Source organism: Pteropus medius, unplaced genomic scaffold (genome assembly GCF_902729225.1).
Source record: "Pteropus medius unplaced genomic scaffold, Ma_sr-lr_union100, whole genome shotgun sequence".
Taxonomy (NCBI): Eukaryota; Metazoa; Chordata; class Mammalia; order Chiroptera; family Pteropodidae; genus Pteropus; species Pteropus medius.
In genome coordinates this window covers 1,074,110-1,092,562 of record NW_024350925.1, presented here as the reverse complement: position 1 = coordinate 1,092,562, position 18,453 = coordinate 1,074,110, and the positions used below count along the sequence as shown (strand labels likewise).

Here is an 18,453-nt window from a genome sequence, read left to right as displayed (position 1 = left end):
TGTTGTACATTTCAAACTTATACAATGTTATATGTCAATTATATCTCAATAAAGCTGGGGGGTGAACGGGAGAGTTGGTAACAGAAGTGCATATACAGAGAGCGAGCCTTAAGAGTCCATCAAAGACATAAACCAGAAATTCTAAATCTAAGGGAAAGGCCACAAATAGAACAAGACAGTTGCCAGACTCTGGAGACAAGAGCAAACCAGGCAGGTTGAGCAAGCATACCCCAAACACGCTGCCAAATGGATTGGAGTGAGGTTTTTAATGGCATAGCCTAATAGTCTGTCCTTGGCCCCATTCTATTTAACAATTTTATCAATGACTTGGATGAAGCTGAGAGGCAGAGAGAGAGAGAGACAGAGACAGAGACAGAGACAGAGAGAGAGAGGGAGAGACCGCGCTTGAGCGCACGCAAATAAGATAGGTGAAATAATAAGGAACAAAAATTAAATCTCCAGTTGCAGAAATAAGAGGAATGTAAGGAAAAAAAAACCATAGGCCTTCATTTAAGTATTCAAAACTAAATGCACTAATATGCGAGATGCAAGAGGTAGCTTTATAGAAGCATGTATTAAAAAAGAGAGGTTCTTTTAGGAGCAAAATGATCAAAATGAGTCATCAGTGGGGTGTGACTGCCTCAACCTCCCCCCCCAAAATAGAAAAAGTTCAATCGTAGCTACATCAGTATCTAAAGATAATGATGATCACTCGTAAATCTAAAGAGAAAGATTATTTTGTGCTGATCACACCAAGTCTAGAGAACTGTATTCTGTTTGGGTACCCCACTTTAAGGAATAACATGAAAAGAACAGAGCATGTTCGGAGAACAGCACACAAATGAGGGGATTAGAAACCATGTACTATGAGGAATGAGTGAACGAACTACGAATGCTTAATCTGAACAGACTTCCAAGGGGATGAAAGTATCTTCAAAGAGTTGAAGAACTGACATGCAGGAAAGGAGCTACACTTATTTAGCCCCAATGGGCATAACGCAGACCCATTTCTATTCCTTCTTGGCCATGAAACTGACTGGAGTTGTTGGTACAAAAAGATAAATGTTATGTCAATTCTCCCTATGGAGAATATGAGCTAGCGTCATCGTGTGGGCTTCTGTGGTCCATTTTTATAAAACCTGACTAAAAGTGATGCGTACAAAGAAAAAACTCGAATAGCCATAACCTACAAAAATACACCCCACTTAACTAGGTATCAGGGAATGCAAATTAAAAGAAGACTCGCATAAGATAATAACATTAGGGAAAACGAAACTGGCGAGGGGTATATGGGAACTCCGCGCTATCTTTGCAACTTTTCTGTATATCTAAAATTATTCCAAAATCAAATGTTAATTAAAAAACGACACCCTTCACATCTGCAAACTATTTTAAGTCTGACAATACCAAATATTAGCAAGTGTATAGGGAAAAGAGAAAGGGAGGGGGAGTAAAAATAGTTACAAGTACTTTACACTGTTCAAAAGCAACTTTGTAACTATATTTATAAAGCTAAAAATGCTTACCACTCTCGACCTGGCAGCACCACATTCAGCAGTTCACCTAAATGTACATCCTACAACAGCACTGCCACTGAAGGGCAGCCACTGGCCACATCTGACCGCTGAGTACTGGAAATGTGGCAAGTCCGAAATGAGATATGCTTTAAGTATAAAATGCATACCAGACTTCAAATTTTGCACCCCAAAAAATCTCATTAACAGACTTTATACTGATTACATGATGAAACGTTAATATTCTGGATATATCGAGCTAAACAACTTATATTGTTAAAATTAATTTCAACTGTTTAACCTTTTTGATGTGGCAACTAGAAAATATACAATGTGTCTTGCACTATATATAATGTGTTTGCACTATGTTTCAATTGGACAGCACTGGCCTAGAGCCGCACCCACTAGTGCTCAAGAAATAAATAAATTTAGTGGTCATAACCAGCATTTTTCAATGAAAAAGCCTAGAATAGAAAATACTGGAGGATACTGCATGTAATAAGGGTAAAATTCTTTCATTAAACTTCTGACATAGTGTGTATTTGTTAGGATGTCATGTAAAATATATTTCCTTGCCATAGATGGCAGTCAAAAATGTCTGCAAAGCTCCTGATAAACTCTCCAAAACGGTGTTCATTATTGTGTTATTATTTGCAATAACAAATATTTGAAACACTCATACATCCAATAAGAGACTGAATAAATTGCGGTACACTTATATTTGATGTAATAGTACTAATCAATAGTTGAAAGAAGTGAACTAGAACTAAAATATCCATATGGTTAAATACCCAAAAAGATAATGCTGAACAAAAAAAAGACAAGTTGCAGAGGAAAAAAAATCATATAAAATGATACAATTTATGTAAAATTTTAAAAGATAAAAAAATAGCACATGCAATCTTTTAGTTCTTTGAAACATGAAATAGCTGAAACATACGGCAAGCTGTTAAGATTCAACAAAATTTAGTGATAGGTATACAGGTGCTCATTATATCATCCTCTATACCTATCTGTGTGCTTCAAATAGTTATGTAAGCACGAGATCTAAAATAACATATACTTAGAACTCATAATCCCCATTCCATACTTATATATTTAAGATATTATATCCTAAATTAAAAGTTAAGATAGGTGCTAGTGGGCTTTGTTTTTCTTTTAAAATGACAAGAATTAACAAAATATCAAGCTAAACTTTTTTAAATCATAGATTTGTAGCCACCCTGGTTACATGTTGCATTATTACATGAATGCGAATGTATCACAGGTCTAATCATGGCCCCAGGAAAAAGAGAAAAAAAATTTTTTTATATCTGATGTGGCTAAGGAATCTGGTGCTCTGGTCAATCAAATTGCCTATGTTTTTTAAGAATGCCCATAAATACCCTATGTGGATTACCAATTTTCTAAAGAATTAAGATATAATAAAATGCACTTAAACCTCAAACTACACAGGATATAATTTTTTTTCACTGGTGATTATGGAAAGGCACTTCAGGATCTTGCAGTAATTTTTTAATGTACTTTTGATACAGTAGATTTCTATTTAAGATTAAACCAGTGTTATTTTGCGTGCTGTAAAAATCCTGAGAAAACAAGCTATGAATTGTAATTCTATCTCCCTACACTATCTTATAAAAAGGTTCCAGCGTCTTACAAATCTACATTGTTTTTCTGGCACATTAAAGAGAAAATGTGGAACTACGGATACTCCAAAGAGATAAAAATTCGGAAACATAATACATTTAGAAGATCTTAGATAAGGCAGTAGTTTGACATTTTGCTATATACCTTTGAAGTCCATGAAATGAAAATTAGCATCGTCCATTTTTAAATCTCTGGCTCGGGCCTATGAAATAAGAAAATATTTTAATAGTCTGTCCTTTACCCTCCAATTCCTCTAAAAAGTTCTTTCCCATCAAAATTTCCCAGTTACTAATTATTCAAACGGAGGGAATGCTGATGAAATTTTTAAAAACCCAGAAAAAGTAGTTAATGAGGGGTGGGGCCAGGCCGGCGAGCACCGGAAGCCAGGGCCGCAGGAAATTTTCATCCCAAATCCTTTTCGGCCATCATCTGCCCAGCGATGCGGAAACCGGGCTCAAGGTCTCCTGTGATTGGTTCAAGATACCTGTCCACTTCCACCCAAAGTCCAATCAGTAACCGTCCTCACCTCCCCCAACCCCAGGCCTCGCAGGCCCAGCTAGCGCCTCATCTCCCTACCCCCAAAGGTCACCAACCGTCGGGCTTCGACGGAATCTAGGCCCTCCATTACCACAACCACTCTCTCCCGCTTTCAGTGGCCCCAAACCGCTTTCCACATTTCATCCAAGTCAAGAAACACCCATCTTTGCCCACCATCTTCCTTTGCCTTAGAGAACTCCATAGTCCAAAAATCAATCATTACCTCAAGGCCACACTAAAGAGTTGACCCAATGGACATGGCCACACCTCCTTGCTACTTTTAAACCACCCAGCTAACCCGTAACTGACCCTCCTCTGGCCCTTTTTACCTACTAAATCACTCACCTCAGCCGAGACCTGCCAACATCGCTGTGCTCCCCACAAACCGCAGCGCCCGTCGACGACGCTGGGGAAACTCCTCCCCCCAAAGTGACGTCAAAGGCCACGCCCACTTGGCCTTTGCCCTCTGTCTCAGAGCCTAAACCTTGAGACAGCGGACAAGGCCTCAAGTACTAGGGATGCAGTTCCGAGAGCCAGGGTAGGAAATCAGAGAGTAAGGGAATGTGGCGCTTCCTACGTCACTGAAGCCAGAGTGCCGATGGCTGGGTTATGGGAAAGGGGAGCAGGCCCTCAAAAGAAAGGACAGGCAAAGAGGATGGAGACATGGAGGGAGGGCAAAGACGGAGGAAGAATAGTAAAGTATCTCCCACTGGTTATTTAGGGGCGCAATAGTCAGAAATACCAGAACTTGCACATTACCCAATGACTCCCCAGCACTCACAGTAAGGGCGGGCGTCCCACTCATCTCCAAACAACTCTGTGGGTGACGCCTGCAGCCAAGGAGTTGGCCTTTACTGAGATCTCCATTCACGGCACGATGCCTCCAAATTTGGGCAGCAACCCAAAATCCAAACATTAATAGGCCTCCCACTTCTTCCCTCGCATACCCCCTCCCTTTAAGCCTTGTGCACCTCAGTCAAGCCAGACATGGAGCTGGCTAATAGACTGAAGATTGTGACGTCAGTTCTGGAAACTAACAGAGTTCCCTCTTCACCCCGAGTCTCAGAGTCAGTCACTATCATGGAAATGATGCGGTTTCTAAAAATGATTTCTTTTCCCTCTTCGAAATTTTCTACCATCTAGATCACATAGTACAGTGAAGAAATAAAGGAAAACAGGAAAAGGTTTAATTGGTAACTGCTATTAACTCCTCTCCTTTTGCATCCTGCAATTTGGTATTCATTTCACAGTCCTAGATCGCTAAATTAGGGAAAGAAGTGGTAAAGACTGGTAGAGTATCCCAGGGTTGACTGAGTCGTCCTGCACCACATACTGTGTGAGCCGGTGCGAGCTACTTAAATCTCAGCACTTCAATTTCCTCATCTGTAAAATGGGAGTAAACACGACTTCTGTTTCAATGGAATCGTGTACATAAAGCATCTAGAACAGCGGCTGGCACATAGTAGATACCTAACAAATGTTAGTTCCCATTATTCCCCATTTCCTGATTGGCAAACTCAGGGCTCCCAACTTCCATCATCCCACCTAAGCCCCTGACTCTACCATAACTTCTTTGTTCGCGGACAAACAGATAAACGAACAGGGCAATGATTAGACCTCAGCTCTCAAAAGCCTGGAGCGGTCCCTTTCACAGGCATCTGAGAGGTCTTAGCAATCAGCATCTGTAGTAGAATGGATATTATATTACCTGGGATTATATAAGATATACAGGAATCAAATGACTCTACTGATTAATGCTGATCGTAAATATGACTCCCAAGTCAGGGATGCTGAGCTGAAAGTCAGTGAATACAGGAAAATATGTAGAAAGGAGGGAAACCCTATGTCGTATGGGCATCTCCAATGTTTTTGTTTTGGGTCTAGATGGCCTCCCTAGATATTTACAACTAAGAATTAAAAGAGACCAACAAAAAAAGTCAAAGAGAGAGAAGATGAAAGATGGTAATAAAAGAAGCAGGTGCACGTTGAGGAGGATATGCAAGACTGAGTACTAAAATGCCATTACACAGCACTGGACGAGCTGGAGTTATCTTCCCTGACCCTAGCATAAACTGTAAACTCTCTGCTCCTACCCTTTAACAAATTAATGCAGAAATAGTGAAATAGAGAGTACATGAGGCAGGTGAACAGCTTGGACTCTAATGAGTGCTTATTAAGACTCTCATTAATAGAATGGATTAAAAGAGAATAAGCGACCAAGAATGCAAATTAGTTAATAAGGTAGCATTACACCTTGTTAAAAGAAGAAAAACATTTTCAGAAAAAAATATGCAATTGTAGTCAGGAAAATTCTAAAAACAAAAGTAATAATGGAGTGAGGGAGAAGGGCTTGTTCTACCAGATATTAAAAATAACATAAATAAAATCGTATGGTAATAGTGCAGACAAATGGAACAAAATTGACTCTAGAAACAGACCCAAATGTATATAGTATCGGTGGAGAAAACACTTATTCAGAAGGATAGCTACTTTAAAAATTAAAACTAGAGCCCTGTCTCACTTCATATACCAAAATAAATTCTGTAGTAATCAAAGATTAAATTGAATCATAACATTTCTAAAAGAAAATATGGGTGAACACTTTATAAACACAATGGCATGATCTAAACATGACCTGAAAGCCAAAATAAAAAGGAAAAATAATGATGTTTTACAACATAAAAATTAAAATCTGAGTGGCACTATAAGCAAGGTTGAAAGATAAACCCACAGACTAGAAAAAGATCTTTTCGACATCCGTAATGGATAGTTAAGATATCTAACATAAAAGGAGCTCTTAAAATTAAAAGGAAAAAGCAAATACCCTAGCAAATAAATCTGCAAAGGACATGATCAGACAATTTACACAAGAAGAAACGTAAATAGCCAATAAATACATGAAAAGATTTTCAACCTCACCAGTTAACAAAGAAATGCAAATTAGATCAAGGTAAATTTTTTTCATTTATCAGATTGGCAAAGGTTAAAAAGATTAACAAAACCTTAGATTCCTTTTCTAATTTCTTCTTTAGGAAAATTCCTACCGAGAGAGTACGAATTATAGCAAACTTTCTGGAGGGAAGTTTGGTATAACACATATCAAAATCATAAATGTGTGTACCCTCTTACTCAACAATTCCTTTTCTAGGAATTTGCCTAAAGAAGGAACTAGAAAATTTTGTAAAAATAAGGTTAAGAGAAACATTCATTGAAGCACTGTAAACCACTTAAACGTTCACCTAGTTAAATGTAGACTAGTTATAAAATTAGGACATATTAGTGCCGTAGAGTGGAATACTTATACAGCCTTTAACAACATTACTGTGAAAACAATCTAAAAGTATAAAACTAGGGAAATGTCTATATCCTACCACTGAGTTTTTTTTAACAACTGCTAAAAAAGGTATAATATTTGAACTAATTTAAATATTTTTTTAAAGTATAATTATACAAATTTGAGTGACAAAAAAACTCTTGGAATGTTGTCACCTCGGTATGGATGAGAGACTTAAGAGGCTACAGGAACCAACTAGTATGTAAAGTGTAAAAAGAAAGGTTACTCGGAAGGTATACAATTATGTTAAATTGTATTCTTGAACAAAAATGTCTGGAAGAGTATTTCCCCAAATGTTATCGATGTTTATCTTTGAGTAGTGGGATTACTTTTGCCTTTATATTTTTCAGTTTTTCAATTTCCTACAATGAACACTTTTATCATGGGGGTGGAAAAGAGAAGCTATTTTCATTTTTAAAAATGCACAGGAAGATGGAGTTTTTATCTGATGGGCAAGTGTCTTCACAATACAAGCAAAGTCAACAGCAGAGTAGGAGGGAGAGATCTGAAGAATGAGAACAAGGTAAGAGACAGTTGTTTGGGGGAGCAGGTGACCAAGGGTCCCCCAGCAGTGCTGAGGGCCTGGCACAGGCTGATGATTCTTAACCAGCTTGGTTGTCTGACCCTGAACTACATGGTCAAAGAATGGCGGTGTCTGGATCCATTGCAGCGAGGGTGGTGGGGTACTCAGCAGAACTGCCCAGGGAGGTAAGAGCATTTCCCAGAGAGATAATGGTGACAGATTCAGGAATCAAAGTGAGAAAAAGAGCAAGCAAAGATCGGAGGAAACTGATACGTGTGTGGGAGCAGGGAGAAGGAATTCAAAGATTCACGAGGTCAAAGATTTTTTGCAGTGGGATTATTTAAGCAAGTGAGCAAGGGGAGGAAGCTTGACAAGTTGTGAACAGAGAACTTGATGCTGGAATTCGTGACTTCAGAGGTGGACGTTCTGGCGAGAGCTGGGGTACAGCCACGTAACCGAGTAGCTGAGGTTCAAAACACTGACCCGAATCACAGAACCTCTCCCCCCGCTTAACACATAACACTCTCATCCCCACACTTCGGGCCCTGGAATTAATGACCTTCAGGTATGTGACTGGAATCTCCCTTTCCTGCCTCATTTTCCCGCTTCACGCCCTCCAGACCCTAGGCTCTAGGCAAACTGAATTATGAACTTTCCCATCTTCTTGTCTTTGTGCACAAGATTCCCCTCTCCTGAGCTCCTGAAACGCTCACTCCCATCTGTGACATTACACATTTTCCCTGTCCTTTAAGCCCGAGCTTGAAAGGCTCAACCTCTGTAGATTCCCCCAAACTCCCTGTGGATTCACAGCCCTTCATGCACGCCGCTCTTAACATACTTCCTATTTTTTTGTCTTTGTACTTGTTTGAGCCAACTTTATCTGTGAGTTGATTAAGATTAGACCACACTTAAAGCAATTTTCTACTCTATTTTCAAACATTGCATCCTAGAGATTACTCACCGTGTTAACTGCCTAAGCGTTTCCAAAGTGTGATATATACGATTAGTTGAGGTGGGTCACAGCCAAAATTTTTTTTTTTAGTAGTTGGATATTTCTTTTAATGTGTATTAGGAAAATACTGTCTTCCATTCATGATATTAAGTAAAATGTTTTCTTTTTAAAATAAGTGTGTTTAAGCTAAACAAAAGCAAGTTTTCAAAATAGTACAAGAGTTGCACAGGTAGGGAATTCATGGTTATACTTACCTGTCTGGCAAACACTGCCCTGAATGAAAAAAAAAAAAGGCTAGAAAACCAAATCACAGTACTCCCTTCTTCAGAAATGGTTAATAGTCCACTGACAGTCTTCTAGCATATAAATACAATTGCCCATTTAAAAAACAAACAAAAAAACCCAAAAACCTGTCCCTCGGCTCCCTAGCTGTTGTCCTGAAGTGCTGGTCTATGGCCCCGAGGCCACTTCCTGACCCTGCCCCTGCAGTTCACTAGACTCACAGCAAAAAAGGCTTCCGCCCCCACCATTGGCCAGAAACTGCTCTTGAAATGATCAATTATCTACTGATGAAACCAATGAACAGCGTTCTGTCCTGTCATTCCTTCACCTCTTGTACCAAGTCCTCCACGTCTCCCCCCCTTAAACATTAGAGTTCCCCCAATCTTTTACTATTATTACGAATATAAAAGGAATGAAAAAGTAATGTTTGTACTTTCAAATAGCTCAAAAAAAAAAACTGAAAAAGTACAGGAGAAACCAGAGGGTAAAAGGTTTTTGTCTATTTTTCCAGAAAAAAAAAATTCTGTACGAATATATCCTCTCATTCTTTCACAAGAATGTTCTGCATCTTGGGTTTTGGTTCCGTTTGGTTTTGTTTCTATTTAAAAGTGCATCTTGGAAATCTTTCCATATCATCTCTTGGAACATGTCTAGTTTTTCTAATGGCTGTAAGTTTTCCTCCACTAAATGAATGTATTGTAAGCTTATTTAACTAGCTCCTTGCTGATGCCCATTAGGTAGCACCTGAGTTTTACACAACTATAAATATCGTTGCAGTAAATATTCTTAATATATGTAAGATTTTTAAAATTCCTCTAAGTGGAATTTAGATCAAAAGTAATGTTTAATTTTGCGTCATCAAATTACCCTCCGCAAAAGTTACAAGAATGTCTATCCCCATCATGCATAAGACCGCCCGTTTATCCTCACTTCTGCCAACACCGAGTCATTGAAATTTTTCTGGCCAGTCTGTAAATTGAGAAGTGAGATCTCATAGTCCTTTTGACTCACATTTCTTTAACACATGTAGCATATTTCTTATATTTGTTTAAATGCTTTATATTCTTTTTCTGAAAACTACATCCTTTACTCATTTTTCTATCAGGTATTCTCAACTCTTTCTTACTGATTTATAAGAGCTCTTTATATATAAAAAAAAATTATATAATTTGTTCTACGAATTTATTTGCCCCAAGGCAGTCTTTAGCACCACAAATAGCTTCTATTCATAGGTATATCCTGAATGGATGACTCCAGAATCTAACTGTAGCCAGCTCCAAGTTCCCATTGGTGATTATCTTTCACCTATTATGAAGCTATAACTCATGTGTTTAAAGTTAGCACATGTAGGACTGAATTCATCTTTCACCAGACATGCTCTTCCTCTTCTCTGTCTGGGTTATTTGATCACTCATCCAGAAATTTCACCCAGAAATCTAAGTCATCATTTGTTTCTTACCTCCTACATCCCGGTGACCCAAAAGCCTGAAACACTTTACCCAAATGACTGCAATGACCTCAAGTTGATGACTACTGACAATTTCACAGTGGTTAGAGCACAGGCTGCAGTCAGACAGAACAGGGTTTGCATCCTGGCCCTGACCATTCCAAATTATAGGACCTAGGGTGAATTTCTTACCCAAAACCTGTTGCCCCTCATCTGTAAAAACTAGTTATGACATCTACTTTATAGGATTATTGCACGGATTCGGTGAGATTGTACAGTATGTGGCATAGAATACTCAATAAATCGGTAGGGATTAGGTCAGCACTCTAGCTTCACCCACTCTTCCAAATCACCCTGTTGCTGCAGCCAGACTAACAAATCCAGCCGTCCCTTCTTGCTTCGAATCCTTCAGCGACTCCTCCCTCCCCCCAGTGGGGTGTACAAGGCCATTCACATGGCCCAGTTATCGTTCACAATCCTGCATGCTCCAGCCATATTAAACTGTATGCCACGCCCCCAAGCACAATACGCTTTCACACTTGCATGGTTTTGGGCACTTACTGACAGCCGAGCCTTCCCCTTAGTCCACTAGGTGGTGAGCTCTTTGGGAGCATGGCTGTTTTATTCACGCTTGTATCTCCCAGCACCCAGCACCCAGCACCCAGCACCCAGCACCCAGCCTTTTATCAGAGGCTCCACCCATTTGTTGACTGAAGAGATGAGTAATTAGCTCCTGGTCTGAGCCTTACCACTTCTGTAGCAATCAGTACCTATACACACATACAATCCTTGACCAAACCCCCAATGTCCACTTCTCCCAGCAGGGCCGAACACCCCAGCCAGAGTTTCGGTTGCTCAGGCAGTCGCAGGAGCCTGGGACTGGTCCAACTAGAAGGAGTGGAACAGAAGACAACGGTCTGTCTCGGTGTAGGCCCTGACCAACGCCAGCGTTGAGTTCAGAAGCCACCCCCCTCCCAAATCCCAGACGGCTGTCTACTTGTTCAGAATCTAACCTTTCGTATAGTGAGGGGGAAACATCTCACAATCACTCCTTTAAGTGTGACTACACGGGACGGCTGCTTACACTGCCCTCAAACCCTGAACCAACAGGAAGCACACACGGGTACGACAGATACTTTTGTGGTGACCAGAGCAAACAAACGGCACTTATCTGAAGCTCGCCACACTGCAAGTCAGGCTCCACATCATCTCTAGCAAGCAAAGAACAAGACGGTTTCTTATTCTAGTTTCTTTTAATAATTGTTTAAAGCCAGTAAGCAGCTACAGAGGAAATGAAAAAGTAGACAAGTCAAAAAAAAAAAAAATGAGAAATACCAATGACACTTCTTTCGCTCTATTAGTGTCCCCCGCCGACATCCCATGGGAGGCCTAGTTTTCCGTGCGGTCAGGAGTTGTCTCCATTATTATGCTGAGGTGGGGAGGTGACCAGACAGCATTCAGGCGTGATGACGTCAAAGCGAATGTGTACCGGCATTGCTGAGGTCATGGTCTATACCCCGGGCCCTAGACTTGAGTGGGGGCTGGTCACTCTTTACCTCCTCCTGGCTATGCTGGATTCCATAGCCAAAGTAGATGGCAAACCCTGTTGTGGAAAAGTAGCTGTGAGAGATGCGATAGTGACCTGGAAAGGCGCAGGCAAAAGAGTTGGGATAGGACACCCAAGAAGCCTGCTCTTCCCAAGTGGATACCTACCAATCAGCATCCAGACCCCAAATCGGGCCCAGGTGCCAGTTGTCATCTGCATCATGAGGTAAACATTCACGAAGATGCTCATGAGTGGAAGGAAAGGCAAAGCAGGTACCTGGGAACAAAGCAAAATCTTCCTTGTACAAACCACAAGGTGACCTAGAAAGAGATCCCCAACCCACTAAGGCCGGGAAAGGGGCAGTGCAACTCCCGCCCAACCGTATATATTTCACAGTGTCCATTGCTGCAGGGTACCTCACGTGGGACTGCAAGAATATGCAGAGTTTGGGGAAACAGAACTAGAGAGGGTCAGAGAAGAAGTCTACATCAGTATCTCCTTCCCTTCTCTTTCTTGTCCAATTAAAGAATACCGATGACCACAAGGTATCTGGAGCCTATGTTCTCCCAAGATGGGTTGGGAGGAGGAAAGAGAGGTCACTTACCTTAAAGTGGAGGGGAGTAGAGCTCTGTGGCTGCCTCCAGATGATCCCAGTGATCCCAGTAATGAGCGCCAGGAGCACCGCGACCACCGCAGTCCACGTGGAGTCTCCAGAGAGCAGTGGGATTGAGTAATGCGACAGCACCACGCAAAGGGCGATCACCAGCAGAGCTTCAAGAGTTGAGAAACATCAAAACCAACTCTTGACCGGGATCGTGTGAAGACATTAGGCACCCCACCCCCCAGGAGAGTCGCCCTCTGTGAGTTCTCCCTCAGCCACCAGATGCCACACGCCACTCTCTCTCTTCCCTCATCGCCCTGAGCTCAGAGCCACCCCAGAGAAAAACTCCATTGCTCACCGAGCAGTGAGGAACAAACATAGACAACCCGGCCAGAGAGTGGCGTTGGGTCGGAGTCAGGGGGACAGAGCAGTTTCGATAAGGTCATCTTTTCTGCTTGTGTCTTCTCCTCCTGCAAGTCCACTTCATCTTCGTCATTGTGGATTTCGCGGTCGGGCTGATACCTGACACAAGAGCAAGAGGCAGTATTTACGAACGACCCCAAAACACTTATCATCTTCTCCCAGGCTGCTTAACCTTCCCCGTCCCCATTAAAGATGGCTCGTCTGGGCAGGGAGAGACATCCATGTTCCTCAAGGAGACGGAAGAGGGTGAAGGCAGAGGAAAGACGAGCACATCTCCGTCATTCCTCATCCAAGAATAAAACCCAAATCACAGTATGCGAGGGAGTCGGTCTCACCTGAGGATGAGAACACAAATAGACACCAGGGAGTAGGCAAGCAGGGTCCCAATCGACATGAGGTCCACGAGGTCGGTTAGTTCGAAGAGGAATGCCATTAACGCTGAAATCGACGGGCAGAAATCAAAAAATGAGACGGGATGGGCAAAGTCACGGAAGCTGAGAAAACTGGAGGAAGGGCGGAAATGACTTTTTACCTGCGATGACGCCAGAGGCCACAGTGGCCACGATGGGGGTGCGTGTGCCACTGTGGATGTGGGAAAGGACCCGGAACAGGAGGCCATCCTCTGCCATGGCGTAGATCACGCGAGGCATGGGGAACATGGAGCCCACGAGGCTGGAAATAAAAACGCCCACCCAGAGTGTTATGAGGTGACTGCGATCTCTTCTCTCCATCTTCTGCTCACGCCCTTTTGGGGGTGTTTTCTGGTCCGGAATGCTGCAACCCGAGGCTCTGCCAGCAGAGGACAACACGCAATCGACACTGACCTGGTAGAAAGAGCACAGAGGGAGCCAACAGCCACAACGTAGCGGGCAGGGGACCAGCCAACATAGAGAAATGCCTCAGGCAAGGGGCTCTCTGGCTGAAGCTGGTAGTAAGGCATCATTAGCGTGAGTGCCGAAGAGACACCAAAATACGCCAAAAAGCAGACGGACAGTGAAATCACAATGCCCATGGGGATGGAACGCTGGGGATTGCGGGCCTCTTCCCCTGCAGGAAAAAGGACAGGCTGAGTCGGGGCAGCAGGCTCACTCCTCCGCCACCCCCAGTCTGCATGCAGCCTGAGCACACACTGTACCCGAGGCCCCGCCAGAATGGAATGGCCGTCTTACCGGTGGTAGCGATACAGTCGAAGCCAACGAATGCATAGAAACAGGTGGCTGCTCCACGGAGAAGCCCCTCGACGCCAAAGGGCATGAATCCTCCGGAGCCCAGCAAGCCCAAGCTGAAGTGCAACAAGGGATGGAGGAGGTGAGAGTGTGTGCACCTCTGTCCCCAAGGGCTGGGGCTGCCATCCCAAGCCACTCCCAGCTCCCAACGGGAATCCCTCGGCAATCCCTCGAATCCCTCGGCTGGACCCCTGCTCCCAGTAGGGGTCCCAGCTTTCCAGTTCCTGAGTGGGGAATCCCCTGACCTGTGAGTTTCATTGTATTTAGTCACGGCCAGGTTGTAGTCCTCTTCTGTGAGCTTCCAGTTGTGCAGGTCCCCCTTAATGAAGCCAGAGACGATGATGAAAACAAGAACCAAAAGGTTCGCCCCTGTGAACACTTTAGTCACCAGGGCCGACTCACTAGCCCCCAGAGCCAGCAGTCCTGTGGGAGAGAGACATTCGGAAATCAGAGTCTTCGTCCACGTGCTTTCCCCACCCGTATGTGCAGACTGTTGCTTCCCGGCCCACCGACTCACCTGGATCACCTCCACCAAGCCCTTCCCAGGCCTCGGCCCCCCCTCCCGGTCCCCATCACTATCCCCGTCCCTGGCCTCACCAGTAAGCAACAACACAAGGCCCAAAGCAAAGAAGTCTGGGTACTCCGCGAGGACATGGGGAAAGTTCAGTGACACACTACTCCCTTGTAGCATGTGAGAGATGTGGTTCCCAATCAGGTTGTCGAAAGCTGAGCTCCAAGCCCGGGCCACACTGGCTGTACCTGGTGCAGCGGAGACGCAAACGGGTCAAGGTTCCTCCCTCCTCTCCTTCCGCCCCCCAGAACAGGCTCGCGAGAACCCCTGCTGCTCTCACCTAGTCTTAGTCTTATTCTTAAGTCAGGTGAGCGGGACAGAGCTAAGCAGAATGAACAATTTCCCCACGCCTGGAACCGTCCCCCAACCCCCGAGCAAACACAAACATTTAGGGATGTTGACGACGTCCTGTTAATGACTTCGTCATTCCACCCCGATTTCCTAACTCGGTTAGCTCCCTATCCCACTGTCTCACCGATGACATAGGAGAGGATGAGGTTCCAGCCAGTTGTGAAGGCCCAGAGTTCACCTACAGTGACATAGCTGTAGAGATATGCAGAACCAGACCGGGGGACCCGGGCCCCAAACTCCGCATAGCACAGCCCAGCCAACACAGAAGACAGGGCAGCCACCAAAAAGCAAAGCACAATGGATGGTCCTGCTTTGTCTTTGGCCACCTCGCCAGCCAGGACATACACGCCTGCACCTAATGTGCTGCCCACACCCAGGGCCACTAGATCCAGAGTATTCAGACATCGGACCAGGCGACTGTCAGCCATGCCTGGCTCCAGTTTCCGTCTGCGTAACAGCTTTCGACCAAATCTGCGAAGTGCCTGACACGCCATTCTATCTGGAATTGAAGAGGATGCTAGGATCTGGTGAAAAACAAGACAAAAAAAAGCTCTTTAGAGCTCATTGACCCCTGGGCTCCAAGAATGAATTACAATACCCACTCCGCCAAGGCGCTAAGGCGCTAAGGCGCTAAGGCGGGGTGGGGAGGAGACCCCTGAAGAAACAAAGGCAAGTCACTTCTCCCCTAGCCTCAATTTCTTCCTACACAGATAGGAATAAGAAAACCTCCCAGGCCTGTGGAAGGACTCATTTCAGAAAAGGCACCTGGAAGCCCCCTCGAGCGGGTACGGAGCCCGGACACCTCGGAGGCGCTCTGCACTACCCGTCTCTTCTTCCTCTAGCGCGGAAACTGTGTGTGTGTGACAGCGTGTGTGTGACATTGTGTGTGTGTGTGTGTGTGTGTGTGTGTGTGTGTATTGTGTCAGGGAGGGGTTAGTCTGGACTAACTCAGGGCTTGTGGAGCCTAATGTTAACAGGTCACGCCCTCCCGGCAGCTGTGGCTCCTTAGGAACCAAACAGAACCACTCTATAGGTGTGGTTCCCAGATCGCCGGGAGGGAGGGGTACCGACCTGGGCTGCAGATCAAAAGTGAGCAGAGACTCCATGCCATCCCCCGTCACCAAGCCCATGCCGCTGAACTGCGTGGCCGTGGCCCAGGGCGGTCAGCAAATGTCCCCCCATTTCCTCCCGGCCCGCTAGGCTGACCTGTGAGCATCTACAGTGAGGCGGGGCTTCCACATCTAAGGATTTGGTGATGCGCCCCGAGAAGGGCTCTGGAGCAGCCCGAAATTGCTCCCACCGGAGAGGAGGGGTCCCGCACTGGGCGCCCCGACCCGGCCCGACCCGGCCCTGCCCCTGGACCCTCCTGCCCAAGCTGGGAACGGCCTGGGGCTGCGATGGAGATGCGAACCCGGGGCCAGGGTCTCGCCAGCAACAGGTCACGGCCACGCTGATGCTACTGAGAGCCACGGCTGCGGGAGAAGCCTCGGCACGCCCGGCCCCCCGCCGTCCCCTCCGACGCACGTGTCGCCCCGGCTTACCCGGCGCGGGGAGCCTTGGGTCGGCTTAGGAGAGGTGGACTTGAGCCGAGTTGGTTCGGGAGAGCTCAGCTCGGCCGCTCAGGCTTCAAAGCTGCTGCTCGGGGTCGTTGCGCGCCAAGCGCCCCATATATACCCCCGGAGGCGGAGCCGGCGACGTCACGAAATCCCACCCCCAGCCCTCCTCCCCGCACACCACAGACACAACACACACAAACACACGCGCGCGCGCACCCGCAGGCACACACGCTCCGCTTTGCAAAAGGGATTGCGTGGGGCCTGACACCGTTCCCACTTGCGACAGCAAGGCCAGCGTGGCGAGGAGGGAGGAGGGGGGAGGGCGGCCTTTCCTCCTCGCTCACCTCGAGCAGGACAATGAGAGGCTTCCTGGCCGGAGACCCCCTGGGACTTTCTACCTTTGTGCCTTGATTGTCGGAATCGGTGACTGGGGGGCGGGGAGGTGAGAGGTGGAGGGGACACAGCATGGAGGCTCCGACTCCCTGCGGCTCGGCCTCGCCTGGCTCCCTAATCCACACACCTCCCGCAGCCCTGCAGCCTTTCCCAAGGACCACGCCAGGTGCTGGACAGCCACCGGCGCCTCCCCTCAGCTCGCACCCTCAACTGGCGATGTTGCTTTTAAAAAAAAATTTTTTTTAATGAAAGTATAGTTGACCTAACAACGCGGGGGGGTCTTTAATGCAGTCCGCGACAGAAAGGAAGGTGATTTCAACCACCACCTGTGCGCATAATTGATCCCATGTAGATTTCTAGGTCCCAATCTCACCGCGGTATATCTCTAGCTACCTACAAATGATAAATGATTAAACATGAAATTCTGACAATATTGAAATCCTGGAGGAGAGAGCTTATTTAATTCCATTTTCCCGATAACACCTGGCCTTGCAGGACTTCCATGCCTGCCTCCCCCAGGTACCTTACCTCTTTTAAATTCACAAGAAGAGGGCCAAACAGGAAGAAGCTCCAGCAGGAAGACAGGCCCTTTGAGGCTGGGGCTTTCTGGGGAACAAAAGAGGAGCGAAGAGTCAAAGAATGATCACACTGGGTGTCAGACCCATAATCCCGCCCAGCGCTTTCGGTTCCTAGTCCTCCCGGACTGAAGGGATTGCGAAGGAGTGGTTCTGAGCAAAACAACTCAGGGATTAAAGATGAACGCAAATATCCTTGTTTCCTTTAAATAATCCATTATGAATACGTCACCCATGAAATCTGTCGAGGATCTAATCCTTTTTGAAGTAATTGGTTATTTTCAGCTAGCTTCAGCTCCATTTTGGCATTCCTTTAAGTATTTATTGAGCACTGTGTATATAGCAGCTCGCGTAGCATTGAAAAGACTACAAAGAAAGCATAAAATAAAATCCTCGCCCTCCGAGTCTTAAAAATCTAGTCAGGGCAAGAAAACACTCAGTACAATTGAAACAGAATGATGTAGCAGTTAAGCATTACAGTCCTTGGAGTTAGACCTAGGTTATATTGCAGGCTCAGCCACTTGGGCCTGCAGCAAATTTTCTAACATCTCTGAGCCTCAGCTTCTGGGTATAATATACAGGTTTCACAGAGTTTTTGTGATGCTTAGATGAGATTATGAACTCAAGTCTTCCTGCCTGGTACATGGGAAGTATTCAAGAAAACTTAATACATTTTCAAAATAATAGATTCGTGTGTACGGCAATGATTAGCTTGCTTAGTGTGAGTTCATTATGAGGTTAATCCGCAAACTGGTGGTGTAAATATTCAGGGAAAGAATCCATCAGTACAGACTGGAAAATGTATATAAAGAATCCTCTTAGTTTGTAAGGGGTTGAGGACGGAGGTTGACAGAGACTTAAGCTGTACCTAGAAGGATGAAGGGTGGATGAGCTCTGGACCTACAAAGAAAGAGGCATCAGGTAAGTCAGGGGCCCACGCAAAGAGCAGCCCAGCAGGCCCAGTGTTTCTTAGGC

At 45.1% G+C, this 18,453-nt stretch overlaps 2 protein-coding genes across 6 annotated transcripts in view; both read right to left on the bottom strand.

The window, feature by feature from the left end:
- The window catches only part of TEX11 (testis expressed 11), a 144,167-nt gene extending 139,664 nt beyond the window's left edge, over window positions 1-4,503 (bottom strand). The window contains exons 1-2 of the mRNA XM_039841737.1: window positions 4,458-4,503; window positions 4,044-4,182 (exon numbers count right to left, since the gene is read on the bottom strand). Coding sequence (XP_039697671.1) covers window positions 4,044-4,182; window positions 4,458-4,503 — 185 coding nt within the window. The remainder of the gene's footprint in view (window positions 1-4,043; window positions 4,183-4,457) is intronic.
- A 6,390-nt stretch (window positions 4,504-10,893) lies between these two features.
- SLC7A3 (solute carrier family 7 member 3) overlaps window positions 10,894-18,453 on the bottom strand; it is an 87,398-nt gene continuing 79,838 nt past the window's right edge. For 4 of the 5 annotated variants that reach the window (XM_039841723.1, XM_039841719.1, XM_039841721.1 and 1 more), the window contains 12 exons: window positions 17,432-17,509; window positions 15,079-15,478; window positions 14,630-14,791; window positions 14,278-14,455; window positions 13,976-14,088; window positions 13,631-13,853; window positions 13,339-13,478; window positions 13,142-13,244; window positions 12,742-12,905; window positions 12,387-12,553; window positions 11,950-12,058; window positions 11,703-11,839 (listed from right to left, as the gene is read on the bottom strand). In XM_039841723.1, coding sequence (XP_039697657.1) covers window positions 11,709-11,839; window positions 11,950-12,058; window positions 12,387-12,553; window positions 12,742-12,905; window positions 13,142-13,244; window positions 13,339-13,478; window positions 13,631-13,853; window positions 13,976-14,088; window positions 14,278-14,455; window positions 14,630-14,791; window positions 15,079-15,478; window positions 17,432-17,509 — 1,968 coding nt within the window. In that variant the 3' untranslated portion in view covers window positions 11,703-11,708. Of the gene's footprint in view, window positions 11,448-11,571; window positions 11,840-11,949; window positions 12,059-12,386; window positions 12,554-12,741; window positions 12,906-13,141; window positions 13,245-13,338; window positions 13,479-13,630; window positions 13,854-13,975; window positions 14,089-14,277; window positions 14,456-14,629; window positions 14,792-15,078; window positions 15,479-17,431; window positions 17,510-18,453 lie in introns of those variants that run through there. The other variant, XM_039841720.1, reaches the window with a different exon arrangement.